This window comes from Macaca mulatta, chromosome 14 (assembly GCF_049350105.2).
Source record: "Macaca mulatta isolate MMU2019108-1 chromosome 14, T2T-MMU8v2.0, whole genome shotgun sequence".
NCBI classification, from domain to species: domain Eukaryota; kingdom Metazoa; phylum Chordata; class Mammalia; order Primates; family Cercopithecidae; genus Macaca; species Macaca mulatta.
This window is the reverse complement of record NC_133419.1, coordinates 6217187-6240730: the sequence shown is the minus strand read 5'-3', so window position 1 is coordinate 6240730 and position 23544 is coordinate 6217187. Positions and strand designations below refer to the sequence as shown.

The 23544-nt window shown below is 56.2% G+C and overlaps 1 protein-coding gene across 4 annotated transcripts in view; it reads left to right on the top strand.

The window, feature by feature from the left end:
* Positions 1 to 23544, top strand: part of LRP5 (LDL receptor related protein 5) — a 143238-nt gene that overhangs the window by 80814 nt on the left and 38880 nt on the right. For 3 of the 4 annotated variants that reach the window (XM_028833138.2, XM_028833139.2, XM_077961922.1), the window contains exons 8-11: positions 14831 to 15047; positions 17666 to 17955; positions 21445 to 21671; positions 22951 to 23135. In XM_028833138.2, coding sequence (XP_028688971.2) covers positions 14831 to 15047; positions 17666 to 17955; positions 21445 to 21671; positions 22951 to 23135 — 919 coding nt within the window. Of the gene's footprint in view, positions 1 to 14830; positions 15048 to 15566; positions 15739 to 17665; positions 17956 to 21444; positions 21672 to 22950; positions 23136 to 23544 lie in introns of all 4 variants that reach the window. The other variant, XM_077961923.1, reaches the window with a different exon arrangement.

The window sequence follows — 23544 nt, the reverse complement described above, 5'->3', positions numbered from 1 at the left end:
CACCGTGTTGGCCAGGCTGGTCTCGAACTCCTATCCTCAAGTGATCCACCCGCCTCGGCCTCCCGAGTGCTGGGATAACAGGCGTGAGCCACCATGCCCGGCCTCTGTTGAGCATTTTTTTGAGGTGCTCTCGGTGCCAGTGATATGTTAGTTACATGTCACACCATTGTCATCCATTGAGGTGACATTGCTGCCTCTCCTCGGGGTGGACGCCTCCCTTTGTTTCCAGCAACTTCTGAAGGATTTTCCTGAGCCGCATCAGTCCTTGTTGACGTCACCATTGGGGTCACCTTTGCTCTCCTCAGGGCTCCCAGGGGAGGCCCGAACCAGGCAGCTTGCAGGGCAGGGCGGGATGGAGAACACGAGTGTGTGTCTGTGTTGTGGGATTTCAGACCCTGCTTCTTAGCCGGAGGAGCATCAGCACCCTCAGGGTGGGGAACCCAGGGATGGGGGAGGCTGAGTGGACACCCCTCCACGAAAACCCTAGCAGCTGCAGGTGTGGCCTGCTGGAGCTCCTTGTAAATGTTTTGTTTTTGGCAAGGCCCGTGTTTCCAGGCTGCTGAAGATGATTTGCCTTCACTCATCCCCTCTACCTGTGGGAGCAGGTCAGGGACTCGCGTGTCTGTGGCACACTGGGCCCGTGACTGGCGCTGTTCCGTGTACTGTCTGTGGCACACCAGCCTGTGACCGGCGCTGTTCTGTGTACTGTCTGTGGCACACCGGGCCCGTGACCGGCGCTGTTCCGTGTACTGTCTGTGGCACACCGGGCCCGTGACCGGCGCTGTTCCGTGTACTGTCTATGGCACACTGGGCCCGTGACTGGCGTTGTTCCGTGTACTGTCTGTGGCACACTGGGCCCGTGACTGGCGTTGTTCCGTGTACTATGTGTGGCACACCGGACCTGTGACCGGTGCTGTTCCATGTACGGTCACAGCAGTGGTTTTCTTGAGACAGGGTCTCGCTCACTCGCCCAGGCTGGAGTGCAGTGGCGTGATCATGGCTCACTGCAGCCTCCATCTCCCTGGGCTCAGGTGATCCTCCTGCCTCAGCCTCTGAGTACCTGGGACTACAGACACACACCACCACACCCAGCTAGTTTTTGTGTATTTTTTTTTTAGAGATGGGGTTTCGCCATGGTGCCCAAGATGATCTCAAACTCCTGAGGCACAAACGATCTACCTGCCTCAGCCTCCCAAAGTGCTGGATGACAGGCATGAGCTGCCACTCCCAGCTCAATGATTTTCTTTATTGTAGTAAAATAAACGTAGCACAAAATTGACGATTTTAACCATTTTAAAGTGAACAGTTCAGGCTGGGCGCAGTGGCTCACACTTGTAATCCCAGTACTTTGGGAGGCTGAGGTGGGCAGATCACCTGAGGTCAGGAGTTCGAGACCAGCCTGGCCAACATGGTGAAACCCCATCTCTACTAAAACTACAAAAATTAGCTAGGCATGGTGGCAGGTGCCTGTAATCCCAGTTACTTGGGAGGCTGAGGCAGGGGAATCGCTTGAACCTGGGAGGCAGAGGTTGCAGTGATCCGAGATCATGCCACTGCACTCCAGTGTGGGCGACAGAGCAAGACTCTTTCTTGAAAAAATAAATAAATAACAACGTTTTAAAAAGTGAACAATTCAGCGGCATTTAGTATGAGGACAATCTCTGCTTCTGTCTACTTCTAGAACACTTTCGTCTCCCCTGAAGGAAATCCCATGTCGGTCAGCACTCACACCCATTCTCCCCTCACTCTTAGCCTCTGTCAGCCACTAATCTACTGTCTGTCTCTGGGGATTCGCTTCTTCTGGACATTTTGTGTGACTAGAATCCTGCGATATGTGGCCCCTGTGTGTGGCTTCTTTCCGTAGCATCGTGTTTTCAAGATTCATCTCCACATTGTTGCACATTATCAGAACCTCATTCCTGACTGGGTGCAGTGGGTTAGGCCTGTAATCCTAACACTCTGGGACGCTAAGGCAGGAGGATCACTTGAGGCCTGGAGTTTGAGACCAGCCTGGCCAGCATAGCAAGACCCCATCTACAAAAAAATTTTTAAAGTTAGCTGAACGTGGTGGTGGGCACTTGTGGTCCCGGCTACCTGGGAGGCTGAGTTGGGAGGATTGCTTAAGACAGGAGGTCCAGGCTGCAGTGAGCTGTGATCGCAACACCGCACTCCAGCCTGGGCAGCAGAGCAAGACCCTTTCTCAAAAAAACAAAAAAGTTCCTTCCTTGTTGTGTCTGGATGACATCCCATTGCATGGCCAGAGCACATTTTGTTTGTCCATTTTTTGGGCGGTAGGCAGTGGTTTCCACCTTTTGTCTACTATGAATAATGCTGCTGTGAACATTTGAATGCAAGTTTTTGTTTGAACACCTGTTGTGAATTATTTGGGTATATGTGTAGGGGTAGGATTGCTGAGTCCTACGGTAATGTTAGGTTTGACTGAGGAACCATTTTTTTTTTTTCCCGAGACAGAGTCTCGCTCTGTCGCCCAGGCTGGAGTGCTGTGGCACGATCTCCGCTCACTGCAAGCTCCGCCTCCCAGGTTCACGCCATTCTCCTGCCTCAGCCTCCCGAGTAACTGGGACTACAGGCTCCCGCCACCTCGCCCGGCTAATTTTTTGTATTTTTTTTAGTAGAGACGGGGTTTCACCATGTTGGCCGGGATGGTCTTGATCTCCTGACCTCGTGATCCGCCCACCTCAGCCTCCCAAAGTGCTGGGATTACAGGCGTGAGCCACTGTGCCTGGACTATACTGTTATCAATAGTGGCTGTGCTGTTCTGTATCCCCACCGGCAGTGTGTGAGGGTTCTGACTTTACCTCCTCACTAACGCTTCTTTTCCATTTAAAAAAATATTCAGCCACGTGCGCTGGCTCACACCTGTAATCCCAGCACTTTGGGAGGCTGAAGTGGGCAGATCACCTGAGGTCAGGGGTTCGAGAGGAGCCTGGCCAACATGGTGTAACCCCGTCTCTACCAAAAATATAAAAATTAGCCGAGCGTGGCGGCGGGCGCCTATAATCCCAGCTACTCGGGAGGCTGAGGCAGGAGAATGGCGTGAACCCGGGAGGTGGAGGTTGCAGTAAGCTGAGATTGCGCCACTGCACTCCAGCCTGGGCCACAGAGTGAGACTTCGTCTCAAAAAAAAAAAAAAAAAGATCAACCGAGGAATTAAAGTAGGGGTGTCATAGTAGCAGAAGGGAGGTTGTGGAGCAGGCCACCCTGCGGTCACGCACTGGAAGCTCATTCCTTGACGATTTGGAGCTCATCACTGGGGGCCTAAGGAGAGATACTGAAGGATGAGGAGTGATGGCGCGGGGCACGGGTATCTTTGGTGGCTGGAACTTGGGGACTGTTGGGGTACTTTACTGCCGGCCTTCTCAGGGCCCTTCATATGGTTACACAGGCTGTTTCTAAGAGGGGGATACATTGCTTAAGCCTTCTCAGACTGCCTTATCAAGGGTCCCTTTCTTTGCCCGCTGTGGTCCTGGTGGCACACTCTCTGAGAATGTGCAGGTGGATGCTGAGATCCGCCCTGCCATCCACCTGCTCATCCAGAGCTGATTTAGCCTCGAGGTTCCCGCCAGCAGCTCCTCCTGCTCTGGGACACCTCGGATGTGCCCATGGAGATGCTGGTTCTGTGTTTTCTGCTGGAGTTTGGTGCGTCTTTTCCTCCTGCAAGTGGGCACCGCCCCTGGGTGTGTCCGCAGGCTTCTGCGAGTCACGGCCGCTTCTCAGGTCCTTGCCCAGCGCCAGGAGCAAACCCTCCTGGCACTTTGTTCAGGGGTGGATGCGCCAGTGTTCCTGCTGTGGACCCCCGTCTCACATGAGGGTCTCGGGCCTACGGGCTCATTCAGCAAACACCCGCTGAGCATGCAGTGTGTGCCATCTGCGTCCCAGGCCATGGCGGGGACAGTGGCTGCTGCTGGGGTTGTGGTAGCTTCTGGGGGCTCCAGGAACAGCTAAGGTGTAAGGAGCCAAGGCTCCCTAAGGGTGCAGTTGCACTCCAGGTGGAAGGGATGGCTGGGGGAGGTATAAATGGGGCCAGGAAGGAGACACATTTGGAACAATGCGAACATTTCTTTTTTTTTTTTTTTTTTTTTTTTTTTTGAGACGGAGTCTCGCTCTGCCGCCCAGGCTGGAGTGCAGTGGCCGGATCTCGGCTCACTGCAAGCTCCACCCCCCGGGTTCACGCCATTCTCCTGCCTCAGCCTCCCGAGTAGCTGGGACTACAGGCGCCGCCACCTCACCCAGCTAGTTTTTTGTATTTTTTAGAAGAGACGGGGTTTCACCGTGTTAGCCAGGATGGTCTCGATCTCCTGACCTCGTGATCCGCCCGTCTCGGCCTCCCAAAGTGCTGGGATTACAGGCGTGAGCCACCGCGCCCGGCCACAATGCGAACATTTCTAAGATACTGTGTCAGGAGGCAGCCACATGGCCAGCCCAGGTCCTGAGGAGCCCACACCAGCCCTGGACGTGTTTGGCCGCTCACCTTTGCTGGAGAGCGGCGGGAGAGAGGATTCAATTCCATGCAGTGGTGTGCGCAGCTGGTCTCTGTGGAGCTGGGCGCTGGAAGGAACGCGCTTTCTCGGGGGCTAGCCAGCCCCTGCCTTTAAGCAGACGATCAGGCTCCAGGTTTTCAGCTCCCGGTGCATGAGAGGACTTCATGGGCAGCTGTGGCTGATCCCTTGATGAACTGGGAGAAGAACAAAGGTCTATGAAATGAGGTTTCATGTGGATGGCATTAGAGACGCCACATCACATTTACAGAGTGGAGCAGAGACGGCGGGTGGGTCTGGGAGGCCCCTCTGCTGGTCTTGTCTGTGACAGCTGTCCTGGGAGTCAGCTTCCAGGCCGCCCCAGCAGCCTGACTGACACATGCAGGGGTTTTAGCCCCATCCTGCGACCAGCTGTTGCCCTCATCAGTGACAGCTGGGAGTGGCGGTGGCTCCAGTCCTGGGCGTCCTCCTCACCTGCTAGGGCCCACCCAGGGCAGTCCTGACACCTGCAGGTTGCTTGGAGCCACATTCGGGTCCTGCGCCATCGTATGTGAGGCCCGAGTGCTTGTGGGCTGAGGTCCCCTGGATGCGGCCCTACCTCCCTTCTGCTTCCCATAGCTGCCTCTTCTCACCGTTTTTCCAACCTCCTAGGCTAGGACTTCCAGTGTTGTGCTGGCTTTGCCCCTGGGACACCTCCTTAGCCCTCTTCCTGAGTCTAGAGCCCCGGAGGTTGGAAGTTCTGGCCCCTGGGACACTTGCAGCCACACTCAGCTTCTCCTGTGAGCCTCCAGCGTGTCCCCTCAGGACCAAGCCCTCACATTCTTGCCTCCCCACCCACCTGGGCTCAGCCAGGGGAAGGCCTGGCTGGGAGCGTCTGCCCTCTGCCCTGCCCTTCTCCCCTCTGCCCTGCCACGGCTTCTATATCCTGTGCCACAAGACATGACTGTGTGTGAAAGTGGCAGGGTCTGGCATCTCTGCGGGTCTCTGAGGCTCACGCTCCAGTGCCGCTCTTCCCACCCGCTGGCCGTGCCCTCATGCTGAGCCAGGGACAGCCCAGCCCTTTCTCAAACCCCAGCCCTGTGTGTCCAGCTGCCCCCGGCCCTCTCCCCTGGAAGCCTGGGTCACTCCAGCCGTATGCCCTGGTGCGGACAACCTGCCTCCTCGGCTGCCCAGGGAAGATCCTCTTTCCAAATGGCGACACCTGGTCCGTGCCAGGAAGCTGGAAGCTGTGGCCCTTCCACGCCCCTCCACGGTTTGTGCGCTCGCTTGCCCAAGTTCCCATAGCCATCGTCATCATCACCATCATCATTGTCATTTTGCTTGTCTGTGAGCCGGCCTGGTCTCCCAAAGCAGAGACCCTCTGAGGTCCAACTTGAGTTGGGGTCTCCATGCTGACCCCTGATAGGGACTCGGGACGTACCAGGTCTGGGTCAGGAGTGACCCCCAAACCTCGTGCCCTTTGACAGGCACCCCTGACTTTTGCTAAGTGGGTGGAGGTGACATCACTCACAGCAGGAGTGATGGGACAGGGTCTGTTGGCTGCACTGTGCTCCCAGGGATTTGGGGAGAGGCTGCACCCCTGGGCTTTGGCACTGCAGAGCTGTGTGTGTGTATGTGTGTGTGTGTGTGTTTGCACGCGCACGCATGTGTGTATAAGATCTTTTTTTATTACATGAAGCAAGATAACTTGCCGTTTACTTTTGGGTTTTGCATTTGACAGAGTGGGATGCTTCTTCCCTCAGACAACAGAACTCTCCCTTTAAACACGTGCTGCAGAGGGTGGGTCTTGGGCTCATGTCTGTTCACACAAGCGAGTCAGAGGAAACAAAGGGTTCTTCATAGAAACACTGCACAGCAGGCGACTGTCCAGAGTCAGCCTGTAGGACGGCGGCAGCCCTGCCCCTCAGAGCCCTGCCCCTCCGAGCCCAGCCCCTCCCAGCCCTGCCCCTCCGAGCCCAGCCCCTCCGAGCCCAGCCCCTCCGAGCCCTGCCCCTCAGAGCCCAGCCCCTCAGAGCCCAGCCCCTCAGAGCCCTGCCCCTCAGAGCCCTGCCCACCAGAGCCTAGCCCTTCAGAGCCCTGCCAATCAGAGCATAGCCCCTCCGAGCACAGCCCCTCCGAGCCCTGCCCCTCCGAGCACAGCCCCTCAGAGCCCTGCCCCTCAGAGCCCTGCCCCTCCGAGCCCTGCCCCTCAGAGCACAGCCCCTCTGAGCCCTGCCCCTCCGAGCACAGCCCCTCAGAGCCCTGCCCCTCAGAGCACAGCCCCTCAGAGCCCTGCCCCTCAGAGCCCTGCCCCTCAGAGCACAGCCCCTCAGAGCACAGCCCCTCAGAGCACAGCCCCTCAGAGCCTTGCCCCTCAGAGCACAGCCCCTCAGAGCACAGCCCCTCTGAGCCCTGCCCCTCCGAGCACAGCCCCTCAGAGCCCTGCCCCTCAGAGCCCTGCCCCTCAGAGCACAGCCCCTCAGAGCACAGCCCCTCAGAGCATAGCCCCTCAGAGCCTTGCCCCTCAGAGCACAGCCCCTCAGAGCACAGCCCCTCAGAGCCCTGCCCCTCAGAGCCCTGCCCCTCCGAGCACAGCCCCTCAGAGCCCTGCCCTTCAGAGCACAGCCCCTCAGAGCCCAGCCCCTCAGAGCCCTGCCCCTCCGAGCACAGCCCCTCAGAGCCCTGCCCCTCCAGGCCTGCCCCTCAGAGCACGGCCGCTCAGAGCCCTGCCCCTCAGAGCACAGCCCCTCAGAGCACAGCCCCTCAGAGCACAGCCCCTCAGAGCCCTGCCCCTCCGAGCACAGCCCCTCAGAGCCCTGCCCCTCCGAGCACAGCCCCCCAGAGCACAGCCCCTCAGAGCACAGCCCCCCAGAGCACAGCCCCTCAGAGCACAGCCCCCCAGAGCACAGCCCCTCAGAGCACAGCCCCTCAGAGCCCTGCCCCTCAGAGCACAGCCCCTCCGAGCACAGCCCCTCAGAGCCCTGCCCCTCAGAGCACAGCCCCTCAGAGCACAGCCCCTCAGAGCCTTGCCCCTCAGAGCACAGCCCCTCAGAGCACAGCCCCTCTGAGCCCTGCCCCTCCGAGCACAGCCCCTCAGAGCCCTGCCCCTCAGAGCACAGCCCCTCCGAGCCCTGCCCCTCAGAGCCCTGCCCCTCAGAGCACAGCCCCTCAGAGCCTTGCCCCCTCAGAGCCTTGCCCCCTCAGAGCACAGCCCCTCAGAGCACAGCCCCTCAGAGCCCTGCCCCTCAGAGCCCTGCCCCTCCGAGCACAGCCCCTCAGAGTCCTGCCCTTCAGAGCACAGCCCCTCAGAGCCCAGCCCCTCAGAGCCCTGCCCCTCCAGGCCTGCCCCTCAGAGCACGGCCGCTCAGAGCCCTGCCCCTCAGAGCACAGCCCCTCAGAGCACAGCCCCTCCGAGCCCTGCCCCTCAGAGCCCTGCCCCTCAGAGCACAGCCCCTCAGAGCCCTGCCCCTCAGAGCACAGCCCCTCAGAGCCCTGCCCCTCAGAGCACAGCCCCTCAGAGCCCTGCCCCTCCGAGCACAGCCCCTCAGAGCCCTGCCCCTCCGAGCACAGCCCCTCAGAGCACAGCCCCTCAGAGCACAGCCCCTCAGAGCCCTGCCCCTCAGAGCACAGCCCCCCAGAGCACAGCCCCTCCGAGCACAGCCCCTCAGAGCCCTGCCCCTCAGAGCACAGTCCCTCAGAGCCCTGCCCCTCCGAGCACAGCCCCTCAGAGCACAGCCCCTCAGAGCCCTGCCCCTCCGAGCACAGCCCCTCAGAGCACAGCCCCTCCGAGCCCTGGCCCTCAGAGCCCTGCCCCTCAGAGCACAGCCCCTCAGAGCCCTGCCCCTCAGAGCACAGCCCCTCAGAGCCCTGCCCCTCAGAGCACAGCCCCTCAGAGCCCTGCCCCTCAGAGCACAGCCCCTCAGAGCCCTGCCCCTCAGAGCCCTGCCCCTCAGAGCCCTGCCCCTCCGAACACAGCCCCTCCGAGCCCTGCCCCTCAGAGCACAGCCCCTCTGAGCCCTGCCCCTCAGAGCACAGCCCCTCAGAGCCCTGCCCCTCCGAGCACAGCCCCTCTGAGCCCTGCCCCTCCGAGCACAGCCCCTCAGAGCCCTGCCCCTCAGAGCACAGCCCCTCTGAGCCCTGCCCCTCCGAGCACAGCCCCTCAGAGCCCTGCCCCTCCGAGTACAGCCCCTCAGAGCCCTGCCCCTCCGAGCACAGCCCCTCAGAGCCCTGCCCCTCAGAGCACAGTCCCTCAGAGCCCTGCCCCTCCGAGCCCAGCCCCTCAGAGCACAGCCCCTCCGAGCCCTGCCCCTCAGAGCCCTGCCCCTCAGAGCACAGCCCCTCTGAGCACAGCCCCTCAGAGCCCTGCCCCTCAGAGCACAGCCCCTCAGAGCCCAGCCCCTCAGAGCCCTGCCCCTCAGAGCCCAGCCCCTCAGAGCCCTGCCCCTCAGAGCCCTGCCCCTCAGAGCACAGCCCCTCAGAGCCCTGCCCCTCAGAGCACAGCCCCTCAGAGCCCTGCCCCTCAGAGCACAGCCCCTCAGAGCCCTGCCCCTCAGAGCACAGCCCCTCCGAGCACAGCCCCTCCGAGCCCTGCCCCTCCGAGCACAGCCCCTCCGAGCCCTGCCCGTCCGAGCGCAGCCCCTCAGAGCACAGCCCCTCCGAGCGCAGCCCCTCAGGGCCCTGCCCCTCCGAGCGCAGCCCCTCCGAGCGCAGCCCCTCCGAGCCCTGCCCCTCAGAGCGCAGCCCCTCAGAGCCCTGCCACTCAGAGCCCTGCCCCTCAGAGCGCAGCCCCTCAGAGCCCTGCCACTCAGAGCCCTGCCCCTCAGAGCACAGCCCCTCAGAGCACAGCCCCTCAGAGCCCTGCCCCTCAGAGCACAGCCCCTCAGAGCACAGCCCCTCCGAGCCCTGCCCCTCCGAGCACAGCCCCTCCGAGCCCTGCCCCTCCGAGCGCAGCCCCTCCGAGCCCTGCCCCTCAGAGCGCAGCCCCTCAGAGCACAGCCCCTCAGAGCCCTGCCCCTCAGAGCACAGCCCCTCCGAGCACAGCCCCTCAGAGCACAGCCCCTCCGAGCCCTGCCCCTCAGAGCCCTGCCCCTCAGAGCACAGCCCCTCCGAGCACAGCCCCTCAGAGCCCTGCCCCTCAGAGCACAGCCCCTCAGAGCCCTGCCCCTCAGAGCCCTGCCCCTCCGAGCACAGCCCCTCAGAGCCCTGCCCCTCAGAGCACAGCCCCTCCGAGCCCTGCCCCTCAGAGCACAGCCCCTCCGAGCCCTGCCCCTCAGAGCCCTGCCCCTCCGAGCACAGCTGGGGTGGGCTGCTTCGGGATCTCCTGTCCTTCCCTCCCACCCAGCAGCCGGCGGCCAGCACATTCCTTGGTGTGCTGGTCGGGGGGGTGCGCGCCTCCTGTGCTCACCCTGGGAACGGGACAGAAGCTGACAGCTCGGAGAGGACAGGGCTTGTACCCTTTGGTGGCCTCTGGCTGGACCATCTCATTGTCCTCAGACACAGCCTCTCGGTCTAGTTTCATTTCCTGAAAAACAAGCGCACAGAACTCCTAGAGCAGGAGTCCAGTCGAGCTACGGCCCCGGCCGGATCCAGCCCTGCCGCCTATTCTCACACCATGCTGAAGCTGAGTGGCTTTTACAGTTTTTAATTACTTGAAAAAACAATCGAAAGGAGGCTTTGTGACCCATGAAAATTATATGGAATTCAGATGTCAGTGTCCATAAATAGTTTCTTGAGACAGGGTCTCGCTCTGTCACCCAGGCTGGAGTGCAGTGCTATGAGCATGGCTCACTGTCCCCTTGACCTCCCAGGCCTGAGCGATCCTCTTGCCTCGGCTTCCTGAGTAGCTGGGACTACAGGTGCATACCACCATGTCCGGCTAATTTTTTTTTTTTAATTTTTAGTAGAAACAAGGTCTTTCTATGTTGCCCAGGCTGTTCTTGAACTCCATCTTGGCCTCCCAAAGTGCTGGGATTACAGGCTGGAGCCATGGAGCCCGGCCTGTCTTTGTTTTTTCACTGATAAAGTTTTGCCGGGTGTGGTAGTGTGTGCCTATAGTGATTTGGGAGGCGGAGGTGGGAGGATTGCTTCAGCCCAGGAGTTTGAGGCTGGGCTCAAGTGATCAAGAGGTGAACTATGATCATGTCACTGCATTCCAGCCTGGGTGACACAGCAAGACCCTATCTCTAAAAAAAATATTTAAAAAGCACTGGGTGTGGTGGCTCATGCCTGTGGTCCCAGCTACTTCGGCAGCTGAGGTGGGAGGATCGCTTGAGCCCAGGAGTTGGAGGTTGCAGTGAACCAAGATTGTGTCACTACACTCCAGCCTGGGTGACACAGACCCTGCCTCTTAAAAAAATAAAGAAAAATGTATTGGAATACAGCCATGCCCGTTCAGTCACGTGCTCTCCATGCTGCTTTCGTGCTCCAGAGACACTTATGGCCTGAAAGCTGAAAATATTTTCTGTCCTTTACAAAAAAGTTTGCTGACCTCTGCCCTGGAAAATTCATCTCCCAAGTTCTGTTCTGGTGCTGGCGTTCCTGGGTGTCCTAAATTTGGCCCTGTTATTTCTGAACTCTGCTTTGGCCATGTTCCCTCCCAGGAGCCAGGACGGGCACGTTCTCTGAGTCTTGTCCTCTGACGCTCAGAGGCTTGGCTTGGCTTGGCTCAGGCATTCTTGGAAAGGTCTGGCTCCAGGAAAGGCAGATGCCTCCGGAGTCAGCCCAGAGGGAACCTGCCCCAGGTCTGGGGGAGGCCTGACCCAGCTGAGTAGCTTTTGCAGAGGGGTTGGACTGGTCAAGGTGTGCTGAAAGTTGTCCTCAGAAGGCCACGTTGGGATTTCCTTCCTCCAGTATTCGGGCAGCTGAGAACTGCTGTGAGCCTGATGTTTTCCAAGTTGGCGGGTCCACAGGGTGCCTGAGATTCTGGAATCTGGGTGGAAAGTAGGGGGCTTGGAGGAGTGTCTCGGGTTCTGGAATCCAGGTGGAAAGTGGTGAGGTTCAGGGAGTGGCTTCTGAGCCACCATAGGGGTCTCTGTGGGAGCCTCTGCCCATCCAGGAGATTCCACACGCCCGGCCAGCCCAGAGCACATGTCTCGTGCTTGCTGAGGGTACAGCCAGCCCCAGCGGGTGGAACAGCCCGTTGCCTCCTCTCACTTTGTTTTGGGGCCGTCTGGGAGTTTGGAGCAAGGGTAGAGAGGGAGGAAGTGGCTGCCAGCCATTGCCCAGCACCCTTGTTTGCGTTGGGCCCTCTGTGGGCTCCTTTTTATTGCTCTTGAATGAAGCCAGGGAAATAGACTTCCTCACCTCACTTCAGTTCAGCATGTCTGGAAATTTGGTTATTAAAATTAAGGAAGTGTGGAAATAGAGCAAGAGAATAATCTCTCCAAGAGATAATAGTGACCTCTGGGCCAGGTGCGGTGGTTCACACCTGTAATCCCAGTACTTTGGGAGGGTGAGGTGGGCGGATCACCTGAGGTCGGGAGTTTGAGACCAGCCTGACCAACATGGAGAAACCTCCGTCTCTATTAAAAAAAAAAAAAATTAGCCAGGCATGGTGACCCATGCCTATAATCCCAGCTACTCAGGAGGCTGAGGCAGGAGAATCGCTTGAACCTGGGAGGCAGAGGTTGCAGTGAGCCAAGATTGTGCCACTGCACTCCAGCCTGGGCAACAAGAGTGGGACTCTGTCTCAAAAAAATAAATAAATAAATAAGTGACCTCTGGCAGGTGCGGCATCCCAGCACTTTGGGAGGCCGAGATGGGCAGATCACTTTAGCACAGGAGTTCGAGACCGGCCTGGCTGACATGGTGAAACCCCATCTCCACAAAAATAAAATAAAATGTAAGAGATAATAGTGCCTTTTTGGTACATTGAAACCTGGAGTGCTTTCTTTTTCTAAATGCGGATTCTTCGTGAGTTTGTGTACTGTGCCGATGTCCCTCCCTCAGCCCCGTTATTGTGAGTGGAAGAAGGGGCGAGGGTTCCCCCGCTACTGTGAGTCCCTCCTCTCATGCTGAGTGTCCTTGGAGAAGCCTGCACTTCCTCCTTGTACGCCAGGGCCGGGTCCCTCCTTGGCGTGGTTCTGTGCTGCTGGGATGGGGCCAGCCCCTCGGGTGTTTTCTGAGTGTCACACACGGGCGTGTGCATTCATGGCCTTTGCGTGTCTTCCTGTTGTGGAGGCAAAACGTGAAGAACCCTAGATGATCTTGGGACCAGGGCTCCGTCACCTGCTGTTCATTGCTCACCAGAGCATCCAGGAGTGAGTGGAGAGCTCGGACTTCCAGGCACGGTGATAGGGGCTGGTCTAACCATGCTTCTGCCGGCCTGTTCGTCAGAACCGCCTGTTGGGAGCTGTTATCATGATCCTGTACCTGGGCCCTAGAACCGCCCGTTGGGGGCTGTTGTCATGATCCCATACCTGGGCCCTGGGCCATCTGATTCTGACTTCATTGCTCCAGGTTGGGGCCAAGCCGCTGTTTCCTGTTTGCTTGTTTCCTCTGTGACGTTAGCCACTGGGCTAGTCTGAGCCCCTCAGTTACAGGTGGAGAAATTGAGACCCCTGGGGGTGCAAGGACTTGCCAAGGAACGAGAGCCCCTTAGGGCAGAGCTGGGACAGGGTCTGGCTTTGGGTCCCAGAGCTGCTGGTCCCCTTCCCGCTCTCCTAGCAGCTTTTTTTTTGAGACAAGGTCTTTCCCTGTGACCCAGGCTGGAGTACAATGGCATGATCTCAGCTCACTGCAATCTCCGCCTCCTGCATTCAGTCGATTCTCCTGCCTAAGCCTCCCGAGCAACTGGGATTACAGGTGCATGCCGCCATCCCCAGCTCGTTTTTTTTTTTTTTGTATTTTTAGTAGAGGTGGGGTTTCACCATGTTGGCCAGGCTGATCTCGAACTCCTGACCTCAAATGATCCACCTGCCTCGGCCTCCCAAAGTGCTAGAATTACAGGCTGGGATTACACTGCACCTGGCCCTAGCAGCTTTGTCCTGTGCCATCCAACAACAGATGACCGAAGTCTTCGCTTCTTAACATGCATTCCATCTGCCTTACAGTTTTGCCACCTGCAGAACAGAGGACTTGTTGCTTTTCTGGTAAGATGGAAAATGTAATCTGGCAGCAGGAGGCCCGTGGAAGCTTGCCTTTAATGGCCTTGTGTGTCTTTCATCCTGTCCTGAGAGCTGGAGAACTTGGATGTTGCTCCTAACGCAACCTTCCTGTTAACATACATTTCCGCAGGCTCATGGATCACCAGAACCACGTCCTATCCCGTGCGGCTGTATGCTTCCATTGGTTCAGGTGTTCTTACCTTGACAGTATTTTCTCCTCTGCAACTTTTGCCGTGGTTGCTTTTAATCAGCATTGACTCCTCAAGAAAAGTATTTAGCTGTTACATCTCAGTGGAGACAGGGCGGGAAGCATCTGAGACCTTCAGGCTTAGACTTAGAACCAGAAGTGCCCTCAGAGTTCATTGCGTCCTAACCCACCAGGAAATGAGTTCACAAAGAAGTGGGAGAACCTTGCCCCAGGTCCTTGCATTTGCTCCAGGTCCTGCCACAGGTCTTGCAGTTGCTCTGTGTGGTGGGTGTGATCTGGAGCCGTCCGGATTGCTGCACCTGGGGCAGGCATTGCTAATTGATCCCAGGACTCCTTCCTACAGAGCACACCCTGGTTCTCCAGGCAGCCGCTGCCTGTCAGTCTGCAGTGGTTGGGAGAGGACACCTGCTTGCCTGGTCTGTTCCAAAGCTTGCTGCTCATCCCAGCACAGGTGGGGGAGGCTATGGGAAAGGGATCTTCATCTGGCCCTGTCACTGCTCTATCAGCTGGGGATGTGGCATCCTAGTGAAAATGCCAGGCGCAGTGGCTCACGCCTGGAATCCTGGCATTTTGGGAGGCTGAGGAGGGCGGATCACTTGAGGTCAGGAGTTTGAGACCAGCCTGGCCAACCAAAAATACAAAAATTCGCCAGGCGTGGTGGCAGGCACCTGTAATCCCAGCTACTCGGGAGGCTGAGGCAGGAGAAACACTTGAACCCAGGAGGTGGAGGTTGCAGTGAGCTGAGATCTTGCTAGTGCACTCCAGCCTGGGCAACAGAGGGAGACTGTCTCAAAATCTCAAAAAAAAAAAACAAAAAAAAAAACAAAAACAAAAACTAAAGAAAGCGTCATTTATCTGGCACCCCTGGGGAACCATTATACCTGGTGTTCTATGGCACCTGGCACGGTGCGGGTGAAGTTGAGACTCTTGGGCACTGAACCCGTCTTGTTTGGAGCAGCTCAGGCCCCAGGGAGGGTTAGGGTTGGGTCTTGTTGGCATGGCCCTGGCCCATCCAGACCTATATCTCTGCTGTCCTGCAGGTGATCAATGTCGATGGGACAAAGAGGCGGACCCTCCTGGAGGACAAGCTCCCGCACATTTTCGGGTTCACGCTGCTGGGGGATTTTATCTACTGGACTGACTGGCAGCGCCGCAGCATTGAGCGGGTACACAAGGTCAAGGCCAGCCGGGACGTCATCATTGACCAGCTGCCCGACCTGATGGGGCTCAAAGCCGTGAATGTGGCCAAGGTCGTCGGTGAGTCCAGGGGGGCGCAAGCCGTGGCTCAGCCATGCAGACTTCCATGAGGAGGAAGTGACGGGTCCAAGCGTGGGCATAAGTGTTGAGCTGAGGTGCCCCGCCCTGGGGAAGGGCAGGACAGGAAAGGTGACAGTATCTGGGCAACGACAGATGGGAAGGGACCAAGAATGTTGATTAGGGAGTGGTTATGGACTAGGAATGTCAGGAACAATGGTTAGAAAGTGACTAACATTTGTCCCGTGCTATGTGCCTGGCCCTGGCCGGGAGCCTTTGTGCCCAGAGTGACCCTGTCTGCGAATGTAGTTCCATGCCTTACTTACACTGGGGAGCGGGAGGCAGAGCTGTGCAACTCACAGGTGCCGGGCTCAGGACTCACTGCTGGGTCTGCCTGGGCTGGGCTGTGCTTGTTGCCCCTGTGGCCAATGCACACATACCTTTCACCTGAAAGCCAGGATCCGCAGTACGCTCCCCGAGGGGGTCGTTGTCTGGCACGATGATTTGTCTCTTCCTGAAAAGGTGAGAGAGTTACACTGGAGAGAGCAGTGTCCAGGTGCGGCAGGGGCTCTGTGTCTGGCTGGGGCCTGGGGTCCTGTGCTGCACCTGCTTGTCAGAGTCACTCAGTAAATCTTGATGAAGGATGAGAGGACAGGGGACGTGGTGCTTGCTGCTGCATTGCCTGCAGTCCTGGGTGAGATGCCTGGATTGACTCTGCTCCCCGTGGGGTGGATGTGATGTTAGCTGTGATGGTAGATCCCTGACTTTAAAATACAAGGGAGCTGGGAGTTGAGGGAGCAGGTTGGGGCAGAAAGGACAGCCCCGCAGAGGCCTGGAGCTGAGGCAGTGCGGGCGACCCCAGGAGCAGTGAGTGCTTCCGTCACAGCCTTCGTCGCACCCTCCAGTCCTCATGCAAAGGATGGAATCCAGGAATTTAGTTTTCCCAGCCTCCTTTAAAAATACATTCATGCCGGGGCAGTGGCTCACATCTGAAATCCCACCACTTTGGGAGGCTGAGGCAGGCAGATCATTTGAGGTCAGGAGTTTGAAACCAGCCTGACCAACATGAAACCCCATCTCTACTAAAAGTACAAAAAAAAAAAAAAAAAAAAAATTAGCTGGGTGTGGTGTCACACGCCTATAATCCCAGCTACTCGGGAGGTTGAGGCAGGAAAATTGCTTGAACCCAGGAGGTGGAGGTTGTAGTGAGCCGATATTGTACTACTGCCCTCCACCTGGGCAATAGAGCGAGACCCTGTCTCAAAAAGAAAAAGAAAAAAAAAAAAGAACATTTATACCAGGTGCGGTGGCGCATGCCTGAAATCCCAGAACTTTGGAAGGCTGAGGCAGGAGGATCACTTGAGCCCAGGAATTTGAGAGTGTCTCCCCTGGGCAACATAAGAGAGACCTCATCTCTACCAGAAAAAAAAAATTACATAAAATTAGCCGGGCATGGTGGCATGAGGTTGCAGTGAGCTGAGATCATGTCACTGCACTCCAGCCTGAGTGACAGAGTGAGACCCTGTCTCAAAAAAAAAAAAAAAAAAAAAAAAAAAAAAGCATTTATCCACCGTGGAAGGTGAGACTGACCTGTGAGGGATTGTTCGAAGAAAAAAAATAAACCCCAGAGATACAAGACAAAAGGGTGCCTCCATGGGGGTGTGATTTAAAGCTGAGAAATTGGGCTTCTTCCCCCTCCCCTCTCATCCCATGGTTTACTAAAGGAGATGGGGAAAAAGATTCTTTTTTTGGCTTAAATATTTAACACTAAATTAAAGCCAATTTTAACAGCACTTTGGTTGATGAGTGAAATTAACAGACTGGCCAAAAATAAACAAACGCTGTCTGTTCTGTGTGAAAAAGAGGCAGCTTTTGTCCTGCTGGGTGAACGTGAGTTTTCAGGGTTGCCGGGAATGTCTGTGAATCGGAGGAAGGGCCTAGCTGGGACTCTCAGGAGCCGAGGCCCCAAGGACTCGCACGGTCCCTGCCCCAAGGCGTTAACTGTTTTGTTCCTGGGCCGGAGCGCAGGCCAGGAGGCTGGACCACTGGGCTGGCACTCTCGCGGTGCTGCTCCCTTACTTCCTGACCACGCTCCCTTCAGCAGCCTCTCTGCACTTCAGTTTCCTCGAATGAAAAATGGGCATTGTGATGAAAATAGCTCCTACCTCCAAGGTGGATGGAGTGAGTTCAGGCAGGTGACTCTCTGGGACCAGTGCCTGGTGCCTGACAAGGTCTGGTCAGAGCCTGCACTGCTGTTACTGATACTGACCCTTGACTGTACCAGGGGAGAACTTGGTTGCCATTGCCAGGCATGTTCCTGCCACCCCCAGCTACTGTCCCTGTTTGACGTGTGGCAGAAATACAGCTGTGCACACTGGAGCTTTTGTTCCATCCTGGCTTTCAGGTGAAATGTGTGTGTGTGTTTGAGGGTTGAGCCTGGCCAGGGGAACGATAATCACAGCCCAGCCCAGCCATGAGGTCGAACCCAACCCGGGGGTGAGTCCTGAGCTCAGCACCCCGAGCTGTGTGGCTCACGGTGGCATTCACTTGGTGGCTTGGCCACACCCCTTTCCCTGCTGGGCTGGTGGTGTTTAGATTGGAGCCTCTGTGTTCGCTTCCAGGAACCAACCCGTGTGCGGACAGGAACGGGGGGTGCAGCCACCTGTGCTTCTTCACGCCCCACGCAACCCGGTGTGGCTGCCCCATCGGCCTGGAGCTGCTGAGTGACATGAAGACCTGCATCGTGCCCGAGGCCTTCTTGGTCTTTACCAGCAGAGCCGCCATCCACAGGATCTCCCTCGAGACCAACAACAACGACGTGGCCATCCCGCTCACGGGCGTCAAGGAGGCCTCAGCCCTGGACTTTGATGTGTCCAACAACCACATCTACTGGACAGACGTCAGCCTGAAGGTAGCGTGGGCCAGACGTGCACGCAGGCAGTCTGTATGGGAAAACCTTGCCTCTGTTCCTGCCGCAAGGGCTTCAGACACTTTTCTTAAAGCACTGTCGTATTTATTTATTTATTTATTTTTGAGACGGAGTCTTGCTCTGTCGCCCGGGCTGTTTGCAGTGGCCGGATCTCAGCTCACTGCAAGCTCCGCCTCCCGAGTTTACACTATTCTCCTGCCTCAGCCTCCCATGTAGCTGGGACTACAGGCGCCCGCCACCTCGCCTGGCTAGTTTTTTGTATTTTTTAGTAGAGACGGGGTTTCACCGTGTTAGTCAGGATGGTCTCGATCTCCTGACCTCGTGATCCGCCCATCTCGGCCTCCCAAGGTGCTGGGATTACAGGCTTGAGCCACCGCGCCCGGCCTGTCATATTTATTGTAACTCAATTCAAGCTAATCAAATATGAGCAAGCTTATTTTTTAAAAAATAGATGATTATAGTGAGCAAATCCGGTAGACACACACAAGGGCTTTTGTGAAATGCTTGTGTGAATGTGAAATGTTTGTTGTCTGTTGAGCTTGACTTCAGAGACTCCACCCGCTCCCTCGTCACTGCCCGTTTGCTTTGCAGACTCTTTCTTCATTTATAGTGCAAATATAAACATTCAGGACAAATACAGGAAGACTTTTTTTTTTTTTTTTTTTTTTTTGAGGCGGAGTCTTGCTCTGTCGCCCAGGCATGATCTCAGCTCACTGCAACCTCCGCCTCCCGGGTTCAAGCGATTTTCCTGCCTCAGCCTCCTGAGTAACTGAGATTACAGGCACGTGCCACCATGCCCAGCTAGCTTTTTCGTATTTTTAGTGGAGACAGGATTTCACCATGTTGGCCAGGCTGGTCTTGAACTCCTGACCTCAGGTGATCTGCCCGCCTCAGCCTCCCAAAGTGCTGCGATGACAGGTGTGAGCCACTGCGCCTGGCCTAGAAAGACTTTTTGCCTCTAAAGAAGGGTTTACTAAACTGGTCCATGGGCTGGCCTTCTGATTCTGTAAAGAAAGTTTGATTCGTGGCTGGGTGCAGTGGCTCACGCCCGTAATCCCAACACTTTGGGAGGCCGAGGGGGGCGGATCACCTGAGGTTGGGAATTTGAGACCAGCCTGACCAACATGGAGAAACCCCATCTCTACTAAAAATACAAAAGAAATTAGCCGGGCATGGCGGTGCACGCCTGTAATCCCAGCTACTTGGGAGGCTGAGGCAAGAGACTCACTTGAACCTGGGAGGCGGGGGTTGTGGTGAGCCGAGATGGCACCATCGCACTCCAGCCTGGGCAACAAGAACAAAACTCTGTCTCAAAAAAAAAAAAAAAAGAAAATTTGATTGGTGCACACCAAAGCGCATTTGTTTGTAGATTGTCTGCGGCAGTTTTTGTGCTGCTGAGTTGAGTTGTGGCAGATCTGTATGGGTTCTAAAGCCTAAACTATGTACCATCCGCCCGTTTACAGAAAAAGTGTGCTGACCTCTGTTCTAAAGTATTGGACAACTACAATGTTTGCTCATTTATTATTCTACTATTTGTTTTCTGGATTTTTGTTTGTTTGTTTTTGAGATAGGGTCTCCCTCTGTCACTCAGGCTGGAGTGCAGTGGTGTAATCTCAGCTTACTGCAGCCTCGACCTCCTGGGCTCTAGTGATCCTCCTACCTCAGCCCCCCTAGTAGCTGGGACTACAGGCACACACCACCACACCTGGCTGATTTTTATGTTGTGGAGACAGGGTTTCCCCATGTTGCCCAGGCTGGTTTCAAACTCCTAGGCTCAAGCGCCTGCCTCAGCTTCCCAAAGTGCTGGGATTACAGGTGTGAGCCACTATGCCCGGCCTATTTTACTATTTGTATTACATATCTTTAAAAGATTTTTTATGACTTTAAGTCACAAGCGTTCTTTGTAAAAAAAAGAAAATAAGGCCGGGCGCGGTGGCTCAAGCCTGTAATCCCAGCACTTTGGGAGGCCGAGACAGGCGGATCACAAGGTCAGGAGATCGAGACCATCCTGGCGAACACGGTGAAACCCCGTCTCTACTAAAAAATACAAAAAACTAGCCGGGCGAGGTGGCGGGCGCCTGTGGTCCCAGCTACTCAGGAGGCTGAGGCAGGAGAATGGCGTAAATCCGCGAGGCGGAGATTGCAGTGAGCCGAGATGGCGCCACTGCACTCCAGCCCGGGCGACAGAGCGAGACTCCGTCTCAAAAAAAAAAAAAAAAAAAAAAAAGAAATATATAGAAAAGTATAAAAAATAAAATAAAAATTGTCCATAACCTCTCCAGCCAGAGACGACCGTTGTTGACACCTCAGCATATTGCCTTCAAGTCTTTTTTCTCTAAGATAGCATTTCTCATCATCACAGACGTATGCTACACAGAATTCTGTCTCCTGATTTTTTCACTTGACGTTACAACAGGTATTTGATGACGCTATGAAAAACTCTTTGGCACAATCTTTTAAACGTATGAAATGCTCCACTGCACAGATGTTCCCTTTTAGGCTTAACTGTTCTTTTATTATCTATGTGCTGGTTACAGCTGGGCACCGTGGCTCATGCCTGTAATCCCAACACTTTGGGAGGCTGAGGCAGGAGGATCACTTGAGCCCAGAAGTTTGAGACCAGCCTGGGCAACATAGTGAGACCCCATCTCTACAAAAAACTTTTTTAATAAGTCGGGCATAGTGGTACACAGCTGTAGTCCCAGCTACCCAGGAGGCTGAGTTGGGAGGATTGCTTGAGCCCCAGGAGGTTGATGCTACAGTGACCTGAGATTACACCACTGCACTCCAAGCTGAGCGACAGAGCAAGACCTGTCTGCGTGGGGAAAACAAAAATATATATATATAATATATGTTATATATTTATAAATATCAGATATATAATTTTAAAATATTGTATAAATGTATATTTATAAATGTATATCATATATTTATAAATACACATTTATATATTATATATTATATATGTATATAAAATTTCCCAAGTTGCTTTTTCCAAAAAAGTGTCTTGCTAAATTTCAAACGTTCATTTAAAAACTTGAATGTTGGTGATCCTGTCCAGAATGTGTTCAGTAGCTGCTCCTGGTGGCCAAGCGTCTCGGGAGATGTCTACAAAACACGCTGGTTCTGGCTGGGCGCGGTGGCTCATGCCTGTAATCCCAGCACTTTGGGGGGCTGAAGCAGGTGGATTACCTGAGGTCTGGAGTTCGAGACGAGCCTGGCCAACCTGGTGAAACCCCATCTCAACTAAAAATACAAAAAAATTAGCTGGGCGTGGTGGCGGGCACCCACCTCCTTGGGAGGCTAAGGGCAGGAGAATCGCTTAAACCCAGGGGGCAGAGGTTGCAGTGAGCTGAGATCGCACCATTGCACTTCAGGCTGGGCAAGAAGAGTGAAACTCTGTCTCAAAAAAAAAGACAAAAAGATGCTTGTTCCTAAAACGTGGCCCTTTTCCTCCTCACCTGCTGCCAGACCATCAGCCGCGCCTTCATGAATGGGAGCTCGGTGGAGCACGTGGTGGAGTTCGGCCTTGACTACCCCGAGGGCATGGCTGTTGACTGGATGGGCAAGAACCTCTACTGGGCCGACACCGGGACCAACAGGATCGAAGTGGCGCGGCTGGACGGGCAGTTCCGGCAAGTCCTCGTGTGGAGGGACTTGGACAACCCGAGGTCGCTGGCCCTGGATCCGACCAAAGGGTAAGGGTTTGCCTGTCCCGTGTGTCCTCGTGTCCACCTCTCTGTATGAGACAGTGCGGGGGTGCCAACTGGGCGAGGTGGCAGGCTGCCCCTGTGGCCCTCGGTGATTAGCCTTGATGATGTCCAGGACTGGTAGGACCCTCAGAGGTCATGGAGTTCATTCGTGGAGCAGGGGCTGAGGCTGTGTCAGGCCCAGTGCTGGCTGCTTTCACCTGGGCCGTCTCACCAAAGCGTCCATGGAGCCTGCATAGGGCAGGTATCTGTGTCAGTTTTACAGATGCAGAAACAGGCTCAGAGAAACCAAGTGACTTTCCTAAGGTCACATACCCAGTTAGAGCAGGGCTGGACCAGGAAGTGCTGTCTCAGGCTCCCAACCAGGCCTCCTTGCTTTGTACTCTTTTGCTAAAACCATGATCCAGAATCGACTTTGAGGTCCCCGGACCTCAGGCTCCTCCGAAATGGCCTCTTGGAGGCTACTGAGCCACAGCTTAGGACCCACCTCAAGAAGTAAACGTGCTTGTAGCTGCCGGGCATCCTGGCGGCCATGCCTTGGGCACTGGGGTCAGACAGGCCCCAGTTGTGGGGGGCGTCTCTCTGGACTTGAGTTTTCTTTTCTGTGCAGTGGGCAGAGTGACCAGCCCGTAAAGCATCTGTGATGTGTGCAGCAGCCCAGTCCCTGCCTGTCACCTGTTCTGCTAGGGAAGGAAGGAAGACTTCAGGATGGCAGGACATAGAAAGAGGTCCAGGTTTTAGAGCAAGGGCAGGTCAAAGTTAGAAAATTCTGAAATGAGGATGTGCATTTCCTCCTCTGGATCTGCTAAAAGAAGAGGGAAGGAGGGGCTGCTGCGGGAGGAGCCCAGAGCCGAGTTTACGTCCGGATCCTGCAAGGCCTCCCCTGCCCTGAGGTCTTGTTTTGTGATGTGCTCGTGTCCATCCTGGTTTCTGCCGTGTCCCCAGCATCCGGCCAAGCTTAGGGGGATGTTCCAGCACACACTCACCCTGTCTGTGCGCCTGTTTTTGTGTCTGTACATGGGGATTTACTCGCCTTACAAGTGAGCCACTGTGGGAATTCAGGGAGGTGGCCCAGTGACCACCCCTGGAGGGATATGTGTGTGGCAGGGGGCGAGGGTCTCACCCTTCCCTGCTTCCTGCGCGTGGCTTTCTCCAGGACGGGGAGGGTTGAGCTGAAGAGATGGGGGCAGTTGCATCCCTCCGCCACCCGCTGTCCTGCGGTGAGAGTGGACTCACCGAGCCGCCCCTTCTCCCTTGTGCCTTCCAGCTACATCTACTGGACCGAGTGGGGCGGCAAGCCGAGGATCGTGCGGGCCTTCATGGACGGGACCAACTGCATGACGCTGGTGGACAAGGTGGGCCGGGCCAACGACCTCACCATTGACTATGCTGACCAGCGCCTCTACTGGACCGACCTGGACACCAACATGATCGAGTCGTCCAACATGCTGGGTGAGGGCCAGGCCGGGGCCTGCTGGTCGTGGAGGGCGGGGCAGCTGGACGTTGGCCACCCTGCTGCACATGCCCTGTGGCCTGCAATTCCCCAACCTGCCAGGAGCTGTGGCCACACCTTCGACTGCCCAGCAGCCTCACCCTCTGCTGTGGGGGTTGTCCCTGTCCACCCCTGGGTGCCGTGCTACAGTTGTGTTGGGAGAGGCTCTGGTGACAGCTGTTTCCTGTGCACCTGCTGAGCACCAGGTCCCAGCTAATCCCTGTGCCAGGACTCTAACGCACGTGGTGGAGGTTTTCATTGCTGGGGAAGCTGAGGCCTGAGGAAGCCACATGACTTGCCTTAGGTCACAGAGCTGGTGAGTTCAGGATCCCCCCGAGACACCAGGGCCGGCACTCAATCCCCACCCAG